The sequence below is a fragment of the Drosophila subpulchrella genome, chromosome X, assembly GCF_014743375.2.
Source record: "Drosophila subpulchrella strain 33 F10 #4 breed RU33 chromosome X, RU_Dsub_v1.1 Primary Assembly, whole genome shotgun sequence".
Taxonomy (NCBI): Eukaryota; Metazoa; Arthropoda; class Insecta; order Diptera; family Drosophilidae; genus Drosophila; species Drosophila subpulchrella.
Window position 1 is genome coordinate 14,714,839 of NC_050613.1, and position 25,481 is coordinate 14,740,319.

Below are 25,481 nucleotides of genomic sequence, written 5' to 3' on the forward strand. Positions count from 1 at the left end.
CTCATTTTAACATATAATTTTTTTTAATAGATATAAATTTTTTTTCAATTCAAAACAAAATCTCGATAAACACAACATTTCCCATAGTCGTTTTTATGTTTTCAACGCGAAACTTCAGATCACTGCGCGTTTCCAACTTCAATTGCCCTTTGGCTGTCCTGTATGCTCTCTTTGCTATTCTTTGGTACAGGAAATATGATATATTTACGACTAGTCCTGTGGATCAGCCGTGTGCATTTCGACCTGAATGCTCCCAGCCGCTTGAATGTTCTCGCCTTCGGGGTCACCACCTTCGGATCCACTGTCGATGTCCTCGTAGTGCTCATCATAACCAGCAAATTGTCTGGCATTTCCCGCCCTCTGATTGGGGTTATCATTGGCATCGGGCTGTGGATTCTGGGGATTCTGGGCAGGGGCCTCCCCGATCTGACCACCCATATATAGCACCACATTCTCATCGGTATAGTTCACAATGCGACGTCTCCTTCGGCGTATGTAGAGCTTCTGACGGAGATAGATCTTCAGGAGTCCCTTCACCCCAATATAGGTCATTCCGCCATAGATGGTGCGCTGCAGTGGATCCTCCTGGCTTCTGAAGAACAGATTTCCCGCCACGGTGGCCAGGGTGGGCAGAAAGACAGCTCCGCAAAAGAGCCGTGAGACGTAGAGGGGATCGGTCAAGGTCGGAGCATTTTGGAGGGGTGGCAAACGGTCCGAACCATCGCTGAGGTCGCCCAAATCCCCGTCAGTTTCGGGCTCGCCGGCCCAGTGGAAAAAGGGCAGCTTTCGCAAGAAGTTGTACCTACTGCGCATGGCCTTCAGAATGGCATCCTCCCAGCGAACCAGGCGGGATAGGACCAATCCCACCGGTATAAAGGGCAGACCCACCAGCAGAAAGACCTCGCTCTCCATGAGCTCAAGGCCCCTTTTCTGGCCCATCACCTGGATGACGGTGATGGCACCATATGTGATCGCAGTCCAGTAGACACAGCACATGAACATACCGGCCGCCACATAGGGACAAGTCTTTCTCACCGTAAACTCCAACCATTCCAGCGCTTGGGCCAGGAAACTCATCCGGGGAAAGACGATGATATATTGCGTCTGGCATTGCTGGCAAACCACCGATCGCCGGTGGTTGCCGCGTTGCTTCTCATCGATCCAGCGGTACAGGCAGCTCTGATGAACCCACTTGGTGACCCCGCGGCATCGGCACGGCTGCACCCACTTGGCCAGCCGGTTCTCCTCCTCGCCGGCGAAGCATATCCAACAGGTTCGATCCATATCCACCTCCGAGTACTGATTCGATCCACCGCTGCCACGCGGCGTGGCCAACTGATCGGGATCCGCAAGATCGTAGGGCATATCCGACTGGGAGCCGTCCACCTGACCATCCGACTGGTAGTACACCTCCAGATCCGATTCCATCATATCGCGGCGTGATACACCCAATGGGCCAATGGATTGCAAATATCAAACAGGGAAGACGCCTCTCGTCGAAGAACACGCACAACAAATTTGGTACGAATTAAAATGAAATTATAACGACTCTAAAGGCACAAGCTCTAAAACGAGCTGTGAGCTAGGAGTGAACTGTATGGCATAGATCAGGTGATCGAAAAGAAAAAGGTATCCTAATATCAAGCACCATATGTATTTTTTAAGGCTGTGAAAAAAATCATTGCTGGCATAAGGATCACATATTTTAGTTTAATTTAATTTTACAAAATAACTAAATTATCATTAGTTAATTAGTTAATATTCATAGAAACATGGATTTACATTCCTTAAAAGGGTAAACTATTTTCATGAACATTTAATCAATTTTAATCATTTTAATCAAATTTAATATTGCAAATTATTTAATTATCATTTTCTTAGAATATATATATCGAAAAATGGATTTACATTCGCTAAATGGGTTAAATATGTTCATGAACATTTAACAAGCATTTTTTATTGTGATTAAGAGTCTATTACTAATTTAAATCAAATTTAATATTACAAATGATTTAATTATCATTTTGTGAATAAGTAATCATGGTAACATGGACTTACATTCCTTAAAAAGTTAAAATATGTTTATACACATTTAATAAGAATTTATTATTGTGATTTAGGTTTTACTTCAGTTAACCACATTTTGTTGCCTACTTTTCTGCGAGGGACTTCCCCTTGAGCTTTTGTAATGTGTTGCCTATTTTTGAGGGCAAACAAAAATTGCTGTGCTTCTATTTGTTCTTTTTATACCTATGCAATATTTAATGCTGCTGTCATTTATAAAGCCAGTTTTAGATTAACTTATATTCCAATTTCTGCTTGTAAGTATTTTAAGTATTATTACATTATTGCCAGATAACAAAAATATTATTGCAGATTGGGTTCTGGGATAATTTTAATAACTGAGAATTCTTTTCAAAAATTCTGAAAGATTCTTAATCACAGCTTTATAAAATAAATCGTTGAGATGTGAAAAGGTATAAAGCAATTGTATTTATCCGGCAAGCTTACCAACTTTTTTATTTGAGTATGAATGGCAGACCCATAATTTGGATTAAAAATAGGGACTTAAGCATATTTAAAGAGCCTATTAAAATAGTACATTCAATAGATTTTTTCTGAGTTTTTATAAATCTTTTTCATATTGTATGGGCAAAGACGCCTTTGCTACAAAACTAGACAATTTCATCAATAATAAATAATAAAACTTGAGCTCATTCTACTTTAATAATGTATTTAAAAGCCCGAAAATACTCTATACATTTTCAGAAAACCACCAATAACAAAAAATGTGTTCTTTAAAATCTTCGCCCAAAAGCTCGCTTTAAAAACCCACAAGAAAAATAATCACAAATTGCAGTTTATATTTTATTCGTTGTCTCTTCAATTCACATATGTATGAATAGGTTGTTTTCCTTTGTGTGGGTGTTTGTTTGTGTCATTTCCGTTCCATTCTCTTTCGTTTCGCTTCCGTTTCGGCCACTCGTTTCCGGCTCAAACTGCTCTCAAATATCACAACTGTTAATAATAAGCGACTACAAGAATTGCGCAAAAAAAATCTCTTCGATATAGATACAAAAAAAAGCACTACAGATAGAAAAATCGGTAGGGGGCCCATTTTCCTCAGCAGTTGGGGCACTTGACCAGACCGACTTCGTCGCAATTCATGCACTTCAGGGCCACGAACTCCGCCGTAAAGTGGTTCCGGTGCACCGACTTCTTGGATCCGCTGCACGAGGGACACGGCAGCAGCCGGTATCCGCCGCACGTCTGGCACGTATACGCAGTGGCAATCGACTGGAAAAAATTAATGGGCACTTGATTAATTAAGTTTGCATTGAAGCGATAATAAAACAATTAAATATGTTTGCATGTGAGGTATTGGCGATGAAAAGCCATTTTAAAATACATTTTTGTAGCCTTTTTAATACCAAAATTAGTCATTCCAAGTCTAACAGTGTTATATATATATATTATTTATATTATATATTATTATATATATTATATATTATATATATTTTTGGTTGACTTTTTAATATGAGTATTATTGTATTACGTTAAACAGTAAAATTTATTACACAGTTATGAGCAGAAAATACATCAATGATCAATTAAAAAAATCTCTTGTGTAAACAAGTTGTAATTAAATTTATAAATGAGTATAAGCGAGAATCTTTAAGCGCAGAAACAATTTTGGCAATTAAAAGAATATATCTATGATATCTATGCAAACATATAATTTGTTATTAAAATATTTATTTATTGATTCTATTTTCAGCTCACTTTGTACGGCTTCAGCAGCTGCCGTAGTTCACCACTCTCATTCAGTCGCTCCACAACGTCGGCATCCTGTAAATGCATTTATTTTTAATTAGCTGTTATACCGAATCACTATATTTTCAATATATTACCCCGATGTGCTGGCCCTCGACGAAGAGCTGTGGCACCCGGATGGTCTCATCGTGCATCCGCTCCCGCATCTCCTGCTGGTACTCCACGCTCATGAAGACGTCCCGCTCCTCGAACTTAATTAGCAGGGTGCGCAGGATCTGCTTGACGTTGGCGCACTTGGCATACGTTTCCCTGATGATTCCCATGCTGGTGGTGTACAAAACCACCTTGCCCAAGTCCTTCTCCATGTAGTTCTGCAATTAAATGGGGGCAAAGCTTCAGTTAGAAAATTCGAAAAAATGTTTAACAGCATCCCTCTTACAATGTTTTTTATATATTATAGATTGTATTATGTATTTATGATATTTATAATAATTAATAAGCTAAGCTGTGCCCTTAAAATATTTTTTAAAAATGTTAGGTATATTTTTGGTTGACTTTTTAATATGTATAGAATACATTAATGGCCATTAAAAATTATTTTTCTATGTAAGTAAATGACAATTTGAAGATTCTGTTTAAGGGGTCTAAAATACTTTAGAATTACGAATTAAGCTCGAGTTTTTTTTAGCATGCAAATGCGACTATTGTGTTGAAGCCGGCTGTGTGTGATATCTGGCACTTGATCGCTGATTCACACCCCGAAATGAGATGTTTGTTACAATAAGCAAACTTGTACATATCTTGGCCAACGGATCGAGGGCATCTTCGGCTTGCTTCATCGCCAAAGCTGCGTCGCCTTTGTTTTTAACCTTCCCCCCACGGAGTGAGAAAAATGGTAACAGCCTTGGCCGAAACACTTGAGCCACATGAAGAATTGTGGTTACAAATTGCCCGCTAATTGCCAAGCGAAAATACTTGCTAAACGAAACCGAGCCAGTTTCTTTGCCAGACTCATTAGCGGATCCCACTTAAGACCGGGAACAGAGCATTCTTTCAGACGGGTTCTCTCAGTACCGTCCATTATTATCCATTGATACCAATACCACATACACATACTGCAATCACAACGGATTCAATTGAAAATTACGCATAGCCAATTTGTGTAAATGGCAAATGAATGTCCGAAGTGAAAACTGTGCACAATGCGAAATGTGAAATATTTTTCCCCGACTGGGACTTGTTTATATATCTTTTTTTTTTGGTCGGATAGTATAGATGGGGGGGGGGGGCTCTTCCGTTAGTCAGCCTGATTAACTAGATTTCCATCGGCGAAGACAGCCGATACCTTCAACTCGATCGAATTTCCCGCAGCGACCAGTTGCCTCAGTGAGTTGTCAAATTTTGCCATGATTTATTGTTATGAGAAACATAAATTAATAGAGCAGGACATCTGGCAACTATCCAGAGAGTTATGATGGTGAAATGTGATCTGAACATGAGAAATGGTATCAGATTAATTGTGTCTCTCGCTCTTTGAGCGCGCACACAAGGGAATTATTTTGCATTAACCATCGGGAGTGTGTAATTAAAAACAAATGAAAGCTATTAATTATATTAACGACGATAATAATTTAAAAAATTTTAGTGGGAAAGGATGGTCTTTAAAGTTAGTCAGTATTTAATATCTATAATCTATAAAGAAAACGAAATAAATATAGTAAACTGAGCTAGTAATAATCTAAAGTAGCTTAGATACGTAATTTAAACAATTTGTTTAATGCGCCAATAAAAATGTTTTGATTATATTAAAATCGATATAATAATATATATTTTTTGAACAATTTATTGTCTTAATATACATCTATGGAAAATATGGTTATTTTGGGCTAAGAACAAAAATACCAATTAATATTTATTATATTACTGTACATACAACTTATTATATAGTTGTATTTAAAATAAAATGATTTCATTTTTAAAAATTAAAAATTCATTTCAAAAAGATCGAATACAATGAAAACATTTACTTCATTCAAGGAAATGCAAAAATACATAGACCCTCTTTCCCATACCTTACAAAGGGTATCTACCAAGTCTAAGCTCATACGATTTCTCGACTTGCATCGGCGCATTGCACTTGCATAAGCTGCAAGTCCGCGTCGAATCCCCAGACCCCATCCACTTTATCAGGTGGCCCCCCATTGGAGCCCAGTCGCAAAATCGCCTCAGGTGGCGGTTATTTAATATATGGCATATAATAACCAAACATAACGCCGCTCGGGAGAGACGTAAACAAATGTAAAGCTGGTAAACTGGTACATTAATAGTTGCCATTTGCCATTAAGCGTCATTTGTCGCTCCTCCGACGAGGGTTCAAAGCCATCGAATGTAATGAACATGTTCATGAGAATAAAAAACAGATAGCCAACGAAATGGGCATGAATATGAATGAGGCTGTGAACCGCAGGCCAAATAACTTAAAAGTCTGATAATAAAAATACTAGAAAAAATGAAGAACACGCGTATGAATACGAATGTAAACAAGGCTGTGAACTGTGAACCGCAGGCCAAATGACAACTCAAAAATCTGGCCATCTTCAGGAGAACACAGAAAACACTCGAAAAACACTGAAAAATCAGCATCTTGAACAGTTTTTCAAGAGCCGCAAAAGAGAAAGCAGGTCAGTTGTTCGGCAAAGGAGGGGCTTTTGGCAATCGCTAGCTTTTGATCTGGGTCTGGGGCTTCAAGGAGCCCCGAAAGATATGCCCATATGCCCATATGCTCAACAGAAAACCAGAAAAAAAACTCAATTAATACGTCACACGTTGCGTTACATAACCCTTTGTTTCAGACTTTCGGACGACCAGAAAGTGCGTTTCTCGATGCCGATCGATGGATATTTATTTTTATTTCATTTCTTTGGGCAGCGCCACATAATCATGGGAACGAATTTCGAACGTCCATTGGGTTTTTTAGGTGCGAAACCAAGGAGAAAATAAAAAAGATTGCTTGCAATGTTATATTAAATTTTTAGGGAATTTAAATGTTGGGGAACTACTTGAAAAATATGTTGTTTTTAAAATTTGTATTTATGTATGCTAAAGTGTTTTTTATTTATTTTGATATCATTTTAATTTATGTAAAAGATGTTCAAATATTTTACTTGAATTTAAAGTTTAAATGTAATTATTTAAGATGTTAGACCTTAATTCTTTGGAAATTGTTTTTGTCTTTGCTTTGCTTAATTTTATTTCGGTTTCAAACTAGAACCGTAGAGAATATGTTTCTAAAATTAATTATTTTATTAATATATTTTTTCTATTATTGTATTTATGTGTTATTTTCAATTTAGGGCCGAAACGCACTGTATGCACTTGCTTTATGGTATTGAAGGGGGCTGTCGACATTTTGCGGTTGAGGTAGCGCCATGATCTGTCTGCAAGTCGGTTCTCACACCCAGCTATACCGATATATATACTTAAATATATATCGCCTTACCCCCCTTGTCAATGCCCCTTTCTTTTGCATAAATTCACACACGTACGTGAGCGGAGTGGAAGCATTTCACTTTCGTTTCGTTTGGTTTTTGGTTTTGGGTTTTGGCTTTGTGTTTTCAGACTTTGGTATTTTTTTGTATTTTCTGCCATGCCCTGAACGAGCTTCAATTTGGCAATAATTGGATATTTTAATAAGCCCATTTCGGTGGCGGCTCTTGCGGCTTTCTTTTGGCCCTGAATGCAAATCGAAATTAAAATGCAGCTAACGCCCCTCGAGCTTTTGTTGCCTAATTGTCTGCCCAGAAATGTATCTTTATTTATTGTACTCCCGTACAATGTTGAAGATCGCCCAAAAATGCCATAAATCTGCAGCGCAGTCACGTACATTTTCGTTTTCAATTTCACTTTCGTTTGAAGGTAAATAGAAATAGTAATTCCATATAAAAAGTTTTCTAAGGTGGTAAAGTATAAAGATTTTTGTCTTTAAAAATAGTTTCAAAAAAATATTTCTCCATATTTTTAGAAATTTCTAAATTCTTTATTATTGCTGGCTTAAAAAAAATGTTATTTGTCAAAACATTACAGCTCATCATATCTAATACATATTATTGTATTATAGGTTTTGTTTAGGTACTATTTCACTGCCTTCTTTGTTTGCTGTATGATCTTGAAAAGAGATTCTAGAAAATTCTCTTTGGAAAGGAAATGATTTAACTTTGTATGGCATTGTCCTCCATATTTTTAAGCAATTTCCAAATACTTCAAAACTGCTGTCACAAAAATAAATGTTATTTGCCAAAATATTGCAGTTGCAGGTTTTCTTTATGTACTGTTTCTCTGTTTTTTTTTTTGATTACCATTTGTGACCCGAATTCACTTCTTTGTTTGCATAAAATTCGTTTGTTTAATGGGGGGCAGTGAAAATGTTTTATAAGCAATTAAAAAATATGCGAAATGAGTGGTAAGGACAGGTCAGCAATTTTAAGGTAATTTTTTTGGCAAACCACCTGTTGAAGGGTGTTTTTCCCACATTTTCTGCTTTTGTCGTACACTTCAAGGGCAATTTCGGGGAAAATCATTCGATTTCAATCTTTTGGAGGGGGACTTACGTGTGTAAGTGGGCTTGTCATCGGGTCATTACACACAGATAAACTTTCATTTTCTGGCAATACCGATTAGTGCTCAAACTTAGACACGAATGTGCACAAACATACTCCTATGCATGTGCTCGAACTCAAATTAGCTAAATGATATTTTAATGACACCACTCCAAATGCGAGAGAAAAACTCGTCTCTGAAACAAAAGCCAAAAGGAATCGACTGCGGCCCATAAAATATAATTCGATCTGTCTGCTCAGTATATCCGAGTTGTGTTGTTGTTGCATAATTAACGCATTAGTCGCTCTTTATTATCATAATTTGTGTGTTTCTTGAAGAATTATGCAAGCTGTTTTTAGCCAAACAATTTGGTTTCCTTCGTTTTTGTTCGTATGTCTCTTTTTTTGGCAATAATTATATATTGATTTTGGTTTCAAGGTTGGCTTTGCTAATTTGACTTAAGAAAAACTAACAAGACAAAAAACTTTTGAGTCGTCCGAGAAGTTGACATTTAATCTGATGAGGCAGTAAAACTTTTGATTGAATCGCGGATGAGAAATTAATGAGTTTCAGGGGTCATCCGAAGATGACAGCCCCATGATATACTTGTCGAATTTTTAATTAATTCGCGAAGGTTGTTGAAAGCTGCCTTGGGATTTTTAGTAGCCATTTTTGGGCTAATATAGGTTGCGGTTAATCAATTTAAAATATAAAGCAAATTGATTAATAATCAATCATAATATCAAATAAAGAATTTTCCTATGACTATATTTACCACTACTTTTCTACTTGAAAATGAAAATAAATATTTTTTAGATCTCTGTAAGCCTTTTAATAATAAACAAATCCCATTACACTTGGCCAATCAAATCGGAGAATTCGATCTTTGTAAATATATTGCACAACGTCCAGGGTTAACTCGATACCCCCAGTCTTGTAAATTGATTTCGCAAAATCACATAAAAAGGGCGTCTAAAATAGAAAAAAAGACGATATACAATAGCACAGATCAACCTGATGACAAGGCAAAAATCGAGGGTATTTCGGAGGTGCGAGCGTGGCCAATTCGGGCTCAATAAAATAGCGATTCGACGCGCTTCCCCCACCGAAAAATAGGTCAATTAATTTCGTTTTTTTTTGTTTGGTGATTTTGGATTTTTTTTTTGATCCCCCCGTCAGAAGAGAACTTTCCCAAAAGAGAAAACAGAAATCAAAAGCAGGAGGAAAAAAAGAGACAAAAAGACACTTGCAATTAGTCAAGTGGCGGACCATTTAAGCCGGCATTTATCTAACTTATCTAGCCGACTATCTGGCTTCGTACTTCCGTCAGCTTTTCAGCTTTCTTTTGCCTTTTCAGATTTGGAACCATATAGAGATGAAGGGCGTACATATGTGACATATTAAGCCACTTAACGGCGAATCGAGACAACAACAAGTTCCGCAAATAGACAGCGGCAGTCAGGTGTTAATTGTCTTTCGAGAAAGAAATTTCTCAAAAAAAGTAATCATAATGAAATAAAAAGAAATATTAAGACCCGAAAAAAGCCGAGATGAATCACAGAAAAGTCTGGATTCACTTTCACACAGGCCAACAAACGAGCCCTCACATGCAATATATATATATATATTTATTGGCATTGCATAATGCCGTCTGACTGCATCTGTATCTTAAGTTTCGGCTGCATCTGTATCTTTTTATCCGCAAGTGTGGGTGTGCAAAAGTCAGCGACCCAAAGACAAAAGTTAAACACAAAATATACAAAAAAATGCTAAAAACTTGCGCACACAAAAAATAAAAAAGAAATCCATAACGAAACCGAAAACTTTCTCAATGAATAACACCCACATGCGATTGAATGAGTGTTTGTGTGAATCATCTGGACAAACGGAATATTCAAAATAGCCACATAATAGTTTGAATATTTTGTGGCATTCAATTACGCTTTGTGGAATTTCCCATGTGCTAATTAAATGCAAGCTAATAAAACGCATATTTGAAGAAATGGGTTTTAATCAAAAGTTCACAGGGGAGCATGAATAAACTTGTTTGAATATCTATTCGGAATTTCCCCTGACAATAAAATATTTCTGTATGAATTTGCATAGTTTTATAACTGTGAACTTTAGTTTTGTTCTTAAAAGAGCTGCCGTGAATGTGTGAAATACAAATTATTCATTCTGTCATATATTTTCCCTAACGAACGTTTTATATTCATTTGTTTTATTTTAAGATAGTATTAACGATTTGAAATATTTTAAATTATAAAAGACCCTTTTCTTAAAGCGTAAACTTTTTCGAAAGTATACCTACATTTACTCCACTATAAGTATAGACATAATCACTAGATTAAGCACACTCAATTTGAAATACATATAATTGCTCAACTTGGCTGAGACTTTAATTGCAGTTGTCAAGGCTTCCGAGAAGTCACATTCTAAAATGTTTATTTAACCTTAAAATAACACAGATAAATTCATGAAAATTGATTTGACAACTTCACTACTAGCTTACTTGATAAATTTCTTTTGCTAGCGGTGAGTGCAAGTGAATTCAATTACTTTCATTACTGAAATATCTTTCATTTAACAAAGAAATGTATAAAATTATTCAGCTGCAATTAATAAATTCACTTGATGTAGCCATTCACCGAATACATTTGCAGACTGCACTTTTCCCTGGCATTTGATTGTTTAAGGGGGTTTGTTTTAGAGTCTGGTATTTAATTTTATTAATGTTGTTATCATATGAAGAGACTATAATATTAAGCCTTTTGGGTTTCTCTTGTTTACATTTAATTTCTTTATTAAACTATTTAATTGCGTTGATAAAAAAAATGGAATGCTATAAACCAATATTTGCAATTAATATTTCGTTTAAAATATTTGCTTAAATACAAAAGCATATTCAATTGAATAATTATATTTGAAAATATTTCAGTCAAGGTAACAAATATTAGGTGCAATTAGTTTTATTTACCCAAAACATTTTACGTCATTAAAAAGGGGAATATTGAAATCAAAGCGTTAAACATTTAAATTAAGTATAATTGGTAAGTTTAATATTTGCTAATTTAAAGTAAACAAAAACCGCTTTGAATAAACAATACAAAAATTGAATAATAAAGCCTTCCAATTACTACATTATTTTTCCAGATGTTGGAGATTTTATAAGAGATATTTTTTGAGATACTCTTTATTAACTCTTTTTTATTTAAGAACTCACCTTGACATTGGGCTGTTGCAGTTGCAAGAAGGTGGCTACTCCATTGCGCACACGATTCTTGACGCCCCTGACGGTTCCCTTGGCGGATCGAATCGTGGAGTTGCCGGACCGCTTGCCCTCCGTCCGGACATCCCGGTAGCCGGCGAAGTCCTCGTCCTGCGGCTCCCCCGGAAAGGCCTGAGCCTCGTAATCGTTCGAAGAGTTCGAGCCGAAGCTGCGGAAGTTCTCGTGCTCGTTGACATGGAAGGTGTAGTACCCATCCGCCTCGTATTGCAGGGGTCTTCCATCGATTTTGGTGGCCAGGGGACCGGAGGACTCCCGCTCCCTCAGCCGGATGTCCCGGAGCAGGGAGGTGGGCAGGAGACCCCCCGAATGCAGGGAATCGCAGCTCAGCGAGGAGTTGCTGCTATCGTCGCACTCCTCGCTGTCATCGGTGAGGCTGTAGGCCCGCTGGGGAATCGAAATGGGATTCGGATTCGGGGTCACCAGGGGGCAATCCTCCTCCTCCTCCTCCTCCTCCTCCTGCTCCTCTTTGACCTTCAGCCGCGTGGTCTGCAGATGCAACTCCAAGTGCTGCGGTGACTTTAATTGCTGCTGATGCGGCACCTGCTGCTGCTGGTGACCTTCCAAATCGCTGCCCGTCCCACTGTCCAATGTCTCGCATGGCGAGTACTGACCACTGGTGGCCACCGGTGTCCACTGCATCTCCTCCACGCCCTCGTTCAGTTTCACCACACTGATCTGCTTGCCCAGAATTCGCGGCTGACCCTGGCTTTCAATCTGTATCTTCACCGTATTATTATGTTGCAATGTTGCTGCTGTGTCCGCTGCTGTTGCTGCTGGCTGACTGGCAGCAATTTCACCATTGCAACTGATTATGGTCGGTGATGTTGCTGATGTAGTGGTTGGTGTTGCTATTGCTGTTGCACCGGCAATTTCTCCGCCAATGCGCAGCAGCAATTGTGGATAGATTTTGGTGGTCGCTGGTGTTGCTGTTGCTGCTGATGCTGCTGTTGCTGCTGATGTTGCTGCTGTGTCGTAACTAGTTTCCAAATTATCTTTGGTTGTTGCTGCTGCTGCTGCTGGTGTGTCGCCAAATGCCAGCAACATGCCAGCCTGGGACTTGAGCGACATTTCAGTGTTGCTGTTGCTCTTGGCAGTTGTTGCTACTTGTGTTGCTGCCGTTGCCGTTGATGTTGCTGTTGCTGTTGCCACTTCTGGCGATTCGATGATTATGGAAATACCGCGCATTGGCTCCAATCGCGACACATTGCTGGTGATTGCCGCCATGGTTCTACAGCATTTGGCTGTCTATATCCGATTTCAGATATCAAATGCCTATATATTATGGCTCTAAGTTGATGCAATCAAATGCCGCCGCCTAATGATGTTGCTGCTGTGCGTTCCACTTGTTGCTGCTTTTGCTGCTGACCGTTGCCAAGTGCTTTACAGTTAGACGACCGCATGTAGATTGCTGCAATTGCTGTTGCTGTTGCTGATGTTGCTGTTGCTGCTGATGTTGCTGCTGCAAAGAAGAAGCAAACCAGAATTGCATTAGAGCGACAGACACAAAAATTTTGGACTACGACCGAAGATGAATTTTCCAGAACATTTTTTCTGATTTCTATTGTTTTTACAAAACTGACTTAAAAAACTAAGGTAAATGCATTGCCAAAAATAATGTTTTTTTTCAAGTTATAAAATAAATGCTATGACTACTTAAGTAAATATATGTAGATACCGTTCAAGTATTTATAATTATTTAATTAATTCAAACCCCATATTTCTCCGAGTGTGTAAGCCGCCACACGAGCTTGACATTTAAACCGAAGATGATGCCGAATAAATGTTAAAAGCTTTGCCAGCGTTAAAAAATATATAAAAAAAAGAACAGATGGGAAACCAGAAAAAAACAATAATCATAATAATGATAAACACGAACCGCAAAAAGCTGGCAGAAAAGGCAGAAGACTGCCATAAACAAAAGGGAGACCCTGAATACCCTGAAATTCAAGTAGGTGACGCCACCTGGCGGCTGAGGTGTCGCCACCTAGCGATATTCGATTTCCTGCGGCAGAAGCGTTCTGTTTATTGTTTTATCATAATAGGAAATGTGTTAATAATATAAATATTCATGACCTCTTTATGTTTTCATTATTATCTTAATAATGGTTTATCTTAAAAAATTTGATTTCTCATTTCTGCTAAGTTCGTTGGCATTTTTATATGATTATATATATTTACTTTCATTAAATCAAAACATGGGTGAAATCTATAATTTCTTTTTACTAAATATATTTGTTTATGTAAACGTAAAGAAATATATGAAATAAAGTTATAAACATATAAAGAAAGAATGAAAATGTTCGTCAAATCTGTTGGGTACATTTCCAACTTCTGTGAAATTTGTAAACCATATACTTAGGCTTACAGATGATATAAAGATTTCTACAACGGAACAGGAAAAAGATAATGTTTCACTTAACAGTAGTTCCAAACTTCTTTATAAACAACTTGCAACATGTGTTTGATATACTTAATTTATCAAACAACAGGTGCATAAGAAGCTCTAATTACTTTCTTGTTGTTCTTTTTACTCATCATATTTCCAATAAATGTTGTTCTTGTGACACCCATTGTACCCACAGTGGGCCAAGCCAGACCAATTAGTGTAGCAACTTCTTATTTTCGACAGGGAATGTTCTTCGGAGGAAAGAACAAGTCGGGATTTACATTTGAATAGCTGGGGAACTTGAAATATTGGGCGCGCTCTGCCTGCGGCATTTTTTTCGGTTTTTTCCAATTTTTTCTTTCTTGTTGGAATCTGGAAACTGGTTACACTTGAACCTGGTATTTCTCCGTCTTTTTTTGTTGTTTGGAAATATTTGAGCGGCGCTTACCCGTTGTTGTTGTTGCTGTTGCTGCTGCTGGCCTGCATTCGCCGCTTATTGCACACAATTTTCATTTGGCAGCAAACCACACAAACACATTGAAAAAATAAAACAAAAATCAGAAAATTCGGAAAAACAGTTTTGCACTTTGGGAGATTTTTTTATTGGGGTATATTTTCCATATATTGCACACGCACGCTGACTGTTATTTTCCTTCGGTTTATTTGTTTTCTGTTTTTAGTGGCCTTTTGTATTTCTTCGGGTCTATGAGATATAATATCTCTATTGGTTTGGAAATATTTTCGAGTACTCGCCGCGCGTACAACCCATTCAAAATCGCGCTGGCAACTGAAAACCGCAGCAACAAAGTCGCTTTGGGTTGGCGTGTTTCGCCAGGGATTGTTTTTTACTTCTTCTTCTCCATGTAGCGCCCTCTCTTTCCGCCGCCCATTCGCCGTCTCTTTCTGAAGCCAGTTGTTGTGGTTTTTTAATTTTTGCTTTCAAGAAACCCACAAAAAAGCAGCAGACGCAGAAATTACCTGAAACAAAAACAAGAGAGCTGCACTTTCGTAGAGTGAAGACTTAAATACACTTTCAAATCTTCAACAGAAATTAAAGTGAAGATTTTTTAAATTCAAACTTATAGTAAATAAATTACTTTATTTAATCAAAGTATAAATATTTTCTTTGTGTTTTAGTGTTTGACGCAGAAGATCCTCTTTTAATCAATTTTTACGGATAAGTTTATGTTATTATATATAGTTATTTATTTTTATTTTATTTTTGGCTTTCAATCATGTATAAATGTTAGCACCATAATATTATATATAATAATATATTAAAACATTTGGATTTGATTATTAGTAAGTCATAGGTTTCAACTAAAGTAAAATTAAAAAGAAAGCAACACTATATTTTAAAATCATACCTACCTACTCTATTTCTAAGCATAACAATTTAGATTTAAATTAAAAGTTTTATTATAGTGTTCCATTTCAAATATAAATTAATTTAAATTTCTATATTAAAAATAAAATTTGTAATTATTATGTTTTAAGTTGTATTAAAAATATAAATACTTAGAACTAAAAATCAGCTGTAGCTAAGACCAAAAAGGTTAGGAATTACCATAGCTATTATAGTTTTTTAAGATTTCCAAGTGAAAAATTCTAGAAAAATACTTTGAATAGCTTATGTTCCAAGTTGGTTGAAAAAACATGATTACCCTTTCGAAAAGTACAACAAATATGCGGCGCTGAGAATTTGTTTACGTGCGCATGCGCAGCCGCAGTCTGCGTCGCTGCCTCTGCCGCAGTCGCTGCCACAGTCGACGGCGACGTCGGCACTTGTCCGCCGCTTTTATTATTGTTATTGTTGCTAGTTTTGTTGGTGTTGTTGGTGTTGCTGGTGGCGCAGTACTCGTTTGTTGCCAAAGTTAATTGTTTGCTGCCGCAGCTGCCGCACAGTGGAACATCGAGCAGCGCGCGGGGCACAGTGGGCAGTGGCCGTCCGCAGTTTGCTGGATGGAATGTGGCAAGGCCTCAAACTGGTTTCCAGTTTTTAGGGGCTCAGGTGCGACGATGCCGCCGATTGAGACTTCAACTCTAGAGCAGGAATTCCGATTCCGCTGGCAATCAAAACAACTCGCAGGTAAGATTGGTCGAGTTCGAACCCAGAAATATGGATGGAGTAAATATCAGTTAGGAAACGCTTACAAGCTTGACAATCTATGTAAAACCAATGTTTTTATCGCTCATTTCTTAAAAAAATACATTTATAATATATAAATATCAAATTTTTATACAAGTTATTGACAAAACTTATTATAGTACAGAAATTAAAGTAAAAATTTTTTCTTATTTCAACTTTAACAGAATTCATAAACTTTATCTCCTTTTTGTGGAGAAAGAAGAAGTATTCATGTTCGGAAGTCTAAAAGTTTTTTAATACTTTAAATTTTTTTATTTTTTTAAAGAACTGTAAATGTTTTTTATTATATAATAAGCAAGGAGATTTAGAGATCGTTTTTAATAAAATTCCTAGCAGTAGTGCGTCGAAAGCTTAGAAGTTGTTTTTTTTATAAAAACGAGAGTGGGCCAAGTAGTCCATTGGCACTTATTTTTTATTTTAATTAATGCTTTTTGACCTAGTAGCTTTCCACTCCCCACGCATTTCAGCCCACTGTGCATGCCACTGGCGGTCGCATAAACGTCTTTGGTTTTTTTTGTGGCTGTGGCTGCATTATTTTTTTTTGGCTTAGCTATTTCATTTTTTAGCTATGCATATCTTTCTATCTTTATCTCTACTGCTATCCCTATCTCTGTTTTTTTGGCTCTCTTTCTTGCCTTTTCATCTAACAAAGTGCTTTGTTACCTATGATTTTCTATCCCTTGCAGAGGGTACTGAACTATTTCTTTATTGTTATTTATTGGATTAAAGTTTATAAATTTAATAAAATATTTTTTTATTTATTTGCAAGGCTTAACGTTTTTTTGGTAAATATATACTTATTTGTATATCCAAACGGGTACGTTAGTAACTTTTCCCAATTGCATTGTTTATTAATAATAATATTATAGAAGCTGGCACCTTTTGAAAATTTCTCATCAAAATACTTTTGTAAAATATATGGGACTTTAATAGAATTTCGGTAAGTATATATTTATTGGTATATGCATCTTAATGGGGTCTTCAGTGCCTTGTACCCGATCTTTGGTGTCACCACTTCTATACCCATAATATGAAACCGAAATTTCCGCTTTGAAGTATACAAACAAACAACAACTTTCCTCCTAGCGGCTCCGTTGGCTGAACAATTGCCAATGGATTTTTGCTTTTAATTATATTTAATACCAAAGTGTTTATGCAAAGGAAAAGAAGAAACCGAAAGAAAGACGCCTCGAATTTGTGTGTGCAATCAGCGGAATGTAAAGCTGCACTTGCAGTATGCAGAAAGTACGAGTGCAGCAGCAACATGCAACCTGTTGCATTGCAGCTTGTAATTTACCGCTAATTCGATGCAGTGAGACGTCCGACGATGACGACTATATACGAACGTACCGCCACCCGTACCGCCCCCTTGTACCGCTCGTACCGCCCAGCTCAGTGGCCGGTCACTTGGCCAGTTTGTTTCCGCCTGTTGCGCTCCGCTGGAATCACAAGGGCTGCTGCAGGCGTTGCCCAATGCAGATTACCGTTGCACATGCGCACACACTGAGGTGCACTGGAAGAATAAAAGTGTTACATTTAATTAGTAACAAAGGTGGATGTTTGAGACTTCTTTTAAGATATTGCCCATCAATATAACATAGTATTGACCAGAGTTACAAATGTTTTAATTTCGTGTCCACAGCGTTTCTTAACAAACATTTAATTAATTGTTCAGCAACTTTAGCAACATTTTTTAATACTTTCAATGCAGATTGACTTAATTACAATACTTAAAACGAAAAAAAAAGGTTTTGATTAAAAATAAACCATTTTTTGTGACATAATTCATATTTTCAGTACAATATTTTAAACCAAAAACCAAAAATAGTTTTGTCAAAGAATATTATGAAAAAATGTTCTAGTAAAGAAATTGGGGCTCACATTGCTGCCATGATATTATAAATATTATCAGGTGAATCAATTTTTACTTTATATCTTACCTTGTTTTATCTTCGGCCTAGCACTTGGCATACATTTTTTCCCGTGTATTACTTACAGTTACTCACTGGCAAGAAACTATCCAAGCTTCACAGAACTTGGAAAAGTTCTAAGGAAATTTATAAGTTGTTAAAAATTCTGGACATTCTAATTGTTGAATAAAATTATAAGAATTTCATAGTAAAAAGCTTACAAAAAAATGCTGCAAAACCTAATTTTAAATCTAAGACAAAAAAAAACCATAAGAAAAAGCCCAAAATTTTACAATTCCAATTGAAATACCACCTGATCTTTAGTTTTTTATTGTTTATTGTCATTTAGTGGTAATTTTTTGTATTATTTATCGGTTGCGAATTTAACATTAGTAAATTATGATACGTGGTATTAACTTTATCATCATTTCATGTGATCAGTACGAATGAGTGAATTTTACAACAATTACGAGATCTTAAGAGGGAGCAAAATTATGATAAGAATACAATAATTATAATCGAATCTCTTCTGGTATTTGTATAATTATTGCTTTGCCGTAAATATATTTATGCTTTTTATCATACTTCATTTGGATTTTTGCAATCTGTGGGTTGTGTCTGTGTATTTTGGGTAGTAGAAGGTTGTCTATATATCTCATCTGTTTCGTTCGGGTTAAAAACTGGTTTCGTAGGGGTTTCTTTATTGTCAACATCAATAACACTTAATACATGTATAATATATCTGTTTTCCTTTCATTTTAAATAGATGTATATAATATATCGATGTATATGTATAAATATACCATAAAGAAATGTAAAATTTATAATACAGTGAAATTATTTGCTATTTGGGGGAGTGAATTGATTTTAAGGAGATCTTTCTGCTCGATTTTAAAAATGGTCAAGTAGTGTCCATGTTTTCAGAAAAGTAAACCCAATCTGATGGTTTAAAACGAATTCACACACCCATTAGCTGAATTTCAACACACATAAATATATGTATATATATATCCGTTTAGTTGTATAATAATAGTTCTTCAATGCGATGATATCGTGGGTCGATAAACCTTATGCTGCCTTTTCCAGTTATGTATATGTATATCTATATAGTATTCCTTTTCCACCTATTTGAACGGTTGCGTTTGCGATTTGTTAATGTTGAGTTTAATGTAAATATATAACTACGGATATACCCCCTATCATTACGTATCATAAGTACAATGGAGTGGAGTGGAAGTGTAGTACCTTGATCTTTGGTTATTAACAAGCAATTTTTATCGTATAACTTTCGATTGGGCAAAACATAACGCATTTCCAATATATCTTCCCTCCTATTTTTCTCTATAACATTTAGACATTAAAGTTGTGTTTTTATTTTAGCCCTTAAGCATGGTTGTGGATGTGATATGATTTCGTGATTTCGATTTCGCCTGCACGAGCAACATTATCCTCGATTAACAACAGTAAACACAGAAAGCCGAGCTGATCACAACAGAGAATGAACTGTGGTAGGTATAGTTACTATATAGTTATATATCTCTTATAGGTGGTGCCCCATGCTCGCATGATATGGTCAAATTAAACAATTAAGTCTAGAATACAGCGTAGTTATCATATATAGTTATCGTATATATCGTATATAGTCAGCAAGTTGTGGTTTCTCTTTGTATGATAGCGAAATCGGATATGTAGACCCTATAAGGGTGGCCAAGTAACAACTCTACGCTCTCTCTGCCCTTTTCGAAAAAGAAACGCGAATGAGAAAAGGCAATGGAAAATAATAATCGCGTACCTATATATAAACACTTATATGGCCACATGCTAATGAAGTTATGCGGAAATATTTCCATTGATTTCGGCCGTTGAATTTTTTTAATGCTTTTCTATAGCTTTCTGCTTGAATGAAACCGCGCATCCAGCGTCGAGTTTTTACCTAGTATTGCTATTTTCCTATTTTCCTGGTTGTGGCTGCTTTGCATTATTAGTATGGCTTGTTTTTGGTTTTGTATTATCTTCAAACAGTCTTTGGGACCATATATAGGAGTGTTGATATCGACGCCGCCTAACATCGGTGAGTTATGCTTAGTTATTGTCCATATTTACATCGAGAATCATCATATATTTCACCCGTTTCTATTTCGGTTTGGATTCGGTTTCGGATTCATTTATTGTCGTTGTTGTCTATTTTACTTTCAGGGACTCCCTGGGACCCTACTCCTCCTCCTCAAGAGACTTTTCGGGTAGTCCGTACTTTGGGCAGCACATACCCTCCGTTCCATCCATGTTGAAGCAGAAAATGCTGCGCTCCAATTCGGTTGGTTCGTGGGGCACGATGCCGTGGACTTCCCTGAGCTCGGCCTCGGGGAACCAGGCGGGATCCGAGTCCTCCACCACCTTGATGCCACACAGACTGAAAGTCAGAAATGGATTAGATATCCCAGGAACATATCTATCTATATCTCTTACCGCAACACCGCCACAATCGGGATCCACAGGATAGACGAGAGGATGAGGAAGAAGGCCACGACGATGCACCAGTGGGGCCATTCCATGGACTCGGAGGCGCCCTTGGCTCCAATCCAGGCCGGATAGCTACTGCCCTCGGTCAGCAGTTGGTAAAAGGAGGCCAGCAGGATGGTGACCATCGCACAGGGCGACAGGTACTTCCAGCAGAACATCCAGTAGAAGCTCGGCCGCGATCCGGTCATCATCTCTATATCGTCCGAGAATCGGCGCACCCCGTAGATATAGCTGATCGATAGGCACTCGAAAAGTGCGATGATCAGCAGCGGGAAATTGCCGGCGAAACTGTCCATCAATTGGAATATATAACTCCCAGCTCCATTTGCAAAGCACATGGAAATCAGGCAGCAGGAGAAGCAGAGGCCCTGTGAAAAAGAGGAACCATTATAAGGATTATACTCATAAGGAAAATTTCAAGGTATACAACAAAATTAATGTAAAAGTCAAATGTTTTTAAAGTACACAATAGTTCATATTACGCACCCCCACAATATATTCCTTGGGCAGATTGGGAAATAGCTTCATGTCCACCAGCGAGGTGACCACGCCCTCCAGAGTTCCGAACTGCGAGTCGATTCCCAGAGTGAAGAGCATCAGAAAGAAGAGGACGGCCCAGAGTTGGGCCCCCGGAAACTGATTTATGGCCTCCGTGAAGATAATGAAGGCCAATCCCGTACCCGAGGCACTCTAAAAATGTGCATTAATTAAGGTCATTAAAATATACAAAGTATAACTTTTGTTAAGTATTAAGAAAATGATTCAAAGGTATCGAAATAAAAGTATTTTCCTTTATGGAAATATACAAATGTTTTTCATCTAAATTGATGTTATAGGAAGATCCTGAAGAATTCGCGGTTGGAAGAACATATTGACTATTTATCAGATTCTTATAGAACTTGATTATAATAGTTAAACTCACATTGGCCAGTTCCCTTTCCAGATCGCAGACGGGCAGGTTGTGCGTCCTGTTCTGGGCCATCAACCCATTCCGCTCCTCGGTGCAGCGATCAAAGGTCGCCGTGGCCTTGAACCCGATGACCGAGAAGACCACCACCCCGGCGAACATGGAGGTCCCACAATTCGTCAGCGACACAAGTATGGCGTCCCTGTAGCAATTATTATTGGCCGGATTGTAAGAACTGAAGGCTATCAGACCGCCGAAGGCCAATCCCAGCGAGAAGAAGATCTGTGTGCCGGCCTCCAGCCAAACGACTGGATCCAAGAGGGTCTCCCATCGAGGGGTGAACAAGTGGGCCACCCCATCGGCCGCTCCCTTTAGGGTAATGCCCCGGAAAAAGAATATTATGAGCACCACATAGGGAAAAATGGCGGTCATGTAGACGATTTTGCCCGACGACGTGATGCCCTGGACCATGCAGATGTAGACCAAGAACCAGGAGACGATCAGCGCAATGGCCATGTGGTAATTGAAGTTCTCCGGCAGATCCACACTCTCCGAACACTGCAGTGTGGTGCGGTACCAGTAGAATTGCGTCGGCGATGAGGCCACACACTCCGGCTCATGATCGTAGGTAAAGTTCTTGTACAGCCTCGTCGGGCAGTCCGCCCAGGGCAGTGGCGATTCGAAGCTGTGCAGCAGATAGATCAGACACCAGGCGATAATGGTGTTGTAGTACAGAGCCACTATATAGCTGACCACCGCCGAGGAGATACCGATGCCGCCCAGGTACGGCGACACCTGGCTCCAAACGCCGATGGCTCCCTTTCGCAGTCGCTGGCCAATGGCCAGTTCCAGGTAGAAGATCGGTATGCCCTGGATGCACAGCATTATGAAGTAGGGCACCAGGAAGGCCCCTCCGCCGTTCTTCTGGGCCAAGTAGGGAAAACGCCAAACATTTCCCAGGCCAACGGCATAGCTGTGGGTTGGAAATTACTGTCAGTGACTGGTATTATAAAAAAACCCCGTATTCATACTGGGTAAAAAATTCGAGAAACGGTAAGGTAAATAACAATAACCGATAAACAAAATAAATGAGATTTCCTTACACTACTTAAATCACTTGTAAATTTCATGAAGGTGTCCAAAAGTATGCAACAATTTGTACACTTGTACAATGAATTCATTCAGAAATCAGGTGTTCACTGCATACTTTTAGACACCCCATATTAATCCCGCAAAATAACATGATTTTTATAAAATGTTCAAAGGTAAAAATACAAAATATATTAAAAAATAAAAAAAACCTTTTCGGAATCCTTGGAAATCATTATTTTAAGTTTATATTATCTGCCAGGCAACTTTTAAGCGAGCATGAATACGGAGGCCTTCAAAAGTTAAACGCACCCAATGGTGGCCAGCAGGAACATGATCTTGCTGTCCCAGCTCTCCCGCTCCTCGCCCTCCTTCTCGCCCTCGACGATGTCCTGCTGATCCGCGTTGGCCACCAGTTCGGCCTTGGCCTTGGAGGTGCTCGCCTCCGATCCGAAGGGCGGCGGGTCCTGCTCCAGTTCCGAGGACTCGTCGAAGGCGTCGGACATGAAGCCCTGGTTGGTGGCCCCATAGAGCGGCTGGTGGTGGTGCAGCGATGTGTGGTGGTGGTGGCTGACGCCATGCTCCTTCGTCACCAGGCGACCTCGCAGCTCCTGGGAAAAGTAATTCGGTTCAGTGAAGTTGTATTAAAATATCAGTATATACGGGGGTGCCCATTCAAATCACTAGGGTTCTGAAATCACTTTTAAATGTCATTTTAGATGTCTAAGAGTATGCAACTATATATTTTAAGCTCAGAAGTACACAGAAAGGTGACTATTGTTTATTCACTGCATACTTTTAGACCCTGAACGTTTGAAAGTGATTTTAAAACCCTAGCGATTTTGGTAATATCCCCCATAGAAAAAAAATTAAAATAATAATATTAAATCTTTAAACATGTCCATAAAATAAAAAAACATACAATAGAAAATAAATACTTAATCCTTAAACTTTTAATATTTATTTAAAATATTTTAAAATATCTAAATAAACAAGTTCAATCTAATCCCCTTGACTTACCCTCAATTCCAACTGATCGATGCTCTTCTGGCTTTTCAGCACTATATCCCGGGAGCTTTGGCGGCGCAATAACTGAGCTGTGTTGGCCATGATTGCGTTTTATTATTATTTCGACTTATTACAAACTTTTATATGTGTGCGTGTGGGTGCTGTGTGGGTTTTGTGTGTGTGCCTGTGTGGGTGCCTAGTGTGCTCTATATCACTTCCGTTTCCGTTTCACCAAACTTTTGCTCTGCTTGTACTTTCCTCGGCGCCACCTGGTGTTGCGTTCAGGTAACTACCAATTCACTGGACATTTTTCGTAGCATACTTTTCTGGTTGGCTAAATAAATCGCATTTTAACCCCTTGTGGCTGTGTTTTTAGTTTTGGTTTAGCTGATTTCTGGATTTTATTGTGGCTTTTACTGTGGTTTGGTGCTTTTGTTAGTGCTTAATTGCAGGTGATAACGGTGCATTAGTAGTAGACGCCATCGCAGTGCCGCTATCTGCTTTTGTCAAGTGAAATACGTATTACTAATAGTTGTATACAAATTGCATGCACAGAAAGAAAATATGATAAAAATTGCTAGCTTACAAAAGTCGTTGACAATTCCCATTCAAGTTTATAATATATCAAACTCATTAAAGGAAATGATGAAAAACAAGGTTGAAGAATTTATTGGTACTAATATTATCATTTAATAAAATAAGTAAATCAAATATTTTGTTGAATTTTATAATATAATAATAATAAAGGTAAAACAGAAATAAAGTTAGATCAATTTATTATGGGCTTAAGGATATATTAAGGCTTTAAGAATATTAGTTTAATGAATTTCTTTTAATTTTATAATACTTATTGTTTAAATCGAATACCTTATAATGTAACAAAAAAGGTAACGAAAGCTCCAAGTATTAAATGTTCAATTATGATAGTAATCATTCGATATTGGCAGGGGGTATTTTTTCACGTGTCCTTTCCATCAATCAAATCATGCAAAGAAAGGACCCACACACACTGAGACATCTATGGGGCTTGCGTGACTAGGGCCACACAATAAATCAATCAACCGTAAGTGCCCTTTAACCCCCATTACCCCCGTGCACATTTTACGCCCACTCACTAATGCAGCTTAATGGAATTAAAACTCTTTTTCGACCTGCAAATTGCATAGGCTTAATTTCCCAAGGCGATGGAGGTTACTTTCTACAAAGGGTGGAGTGAAATTGGTTGCCATGGAGACCTACATTTTTACTCTATATTAGCATGCTTTTAGGGATAATTTTTGGGGGAAACTTCGGCTCAAAACATTACTTTTTCTTGGCCTGTTTCAATGGCGGGGAATATCGCGTTGATTGCCTTTGATTGTAATCTTTTTTTGTGGCCCAAGAAATTCTCACTTATATAACCGAAGAACACACTCGCGAAAAAAAATGAAGTCGCACTAAAACAAACAACGAAATAACGGTTAAGTCCGACCGATAACGGTGAAGGACCTGCAGGGGACTATTACCCGAATATCCCTGGATTAACGGTTGCAGGTGGTTGCATTAAATCCTATTTAAAGACCGATTCCCGACGCTCCAATCGCTATCCCGTGTCCTGATTGGAATAACGTAACGGTGTGTCGTAACGGGACGTTGGCAGGAAACTGTTGAGCAGCAAAGGACGTAACACCCGAATTGCTGAACGAAAAGGATAACGGTTAACGGGAGACGATAAAACAGGAGAAAACGGGAGAGCAAAAGAACGAAAAGAGCAGCGCAGACGCAGCATCACATCGCATGGGTGCGAGCGAGACGGAGGAGCGCGAATCCGAGCGGGAGGGAAGATGGTAAACAGTAGAGGGAGGAAAATAAGT

At 38.1% G+C, this 25,481-nt stretch overlaps 3 protein-coding genes across 6 annotated transcripts; all 3 read right to left on the bottom strand.

Moving 5' to 3' along the window:
- Window positions 1-52: 52 nt before the first annotated feature.
- On the bottom strand, window positions 53-1,598 carry LOC119556926 (E3 ubiquitin-protein ligase MARCHF5). Its single transcript, XM_037869414.1, has one exon. The coding sequence runs from the start codon at window positions 1,429-1,431 to the stop codon at window positions 211-213; it is 1,221 nt and encodes a 406-aa protein (XP_037725342.1). The 5' UTR covers window positions 1,432-1,598; the 3' UTR covers window positions 53-210.
- Window positions 1,599-2,854: 1,256 nt separating this feature from the next.
- On the bottom strand, window positions 2,855-12,917 carry LOC119557890 (glutaredoxin domain-containing cysteine-rich protein CG12206). Its single transcript, XM_037870891.1, has 4 exons — window positions 11,594-12,917; window positions 3,912-4,145; window positions 3,784-3,849; window positions 2,855-3,297 (listed from the first exon to the last, which is right to left on the bottom strand). The coding sequence occupies exons 1-4, from the start codon at window positions 12,881-12,883 to the stop codon at window positions 3,124-3,126; spliced, it is 1,764 nt and encodes a 587-aa protein (XP_037726819.1). The 5' UTR covers window positions 12,884-12,917; the 3' UTR covers window positions 2,855-3,123.
- A 5,506-nt stretch (window positions 12,918-18,423) lies between these two features.
- Window positions 18,424-25,278, bottom strand: LOC119557191 (sodium-dependent neutral amino acid transporter B(0)AT3). 4 transcript variants are annotated; one of them, XM_037869841.1, is made up of 8 exons: window positions 25,134-25,265; window positions 24,935-25,064; window positions 23,641-24,125; window positions 22,933-23,231; window positions 21,547-22,504; window positions 21,111-21,314; window positions 20,571-20,992; window positions 18,424-20,514 (listed from the first exon to the last, which is right to left on the bottom strand). In XM_037869841.1, exons 3-8 carry the CDS (start codon window positions 23,728-23,730, stop codon window positions 20,316-20,318), a joined length of 2,172 nt encoding a protein of 723 aa, XP_037725769.1. In that variant the 5' UTR covers window positions 23,731-24,125; window positions 24,935-25,064; window positions 25,134-25,265; the 3' UTR covers window positions 18,424-20,315. The 4 variants fall into 4 exon arrangements, with proteins under 4 accessions (XP_037725769.1, XP_037725771.1, XP_037725768.1 ...); XM_037869843.1 differs by having other exon boundaries at window positions 23,641-23,717; window positions 24,935-25,278; XM_037869840.1 differs by having other exon boundaries at window positions 24,935-25,278.
- Window positions 25,279-25,481: the final 203 nt, after the last annotated feature.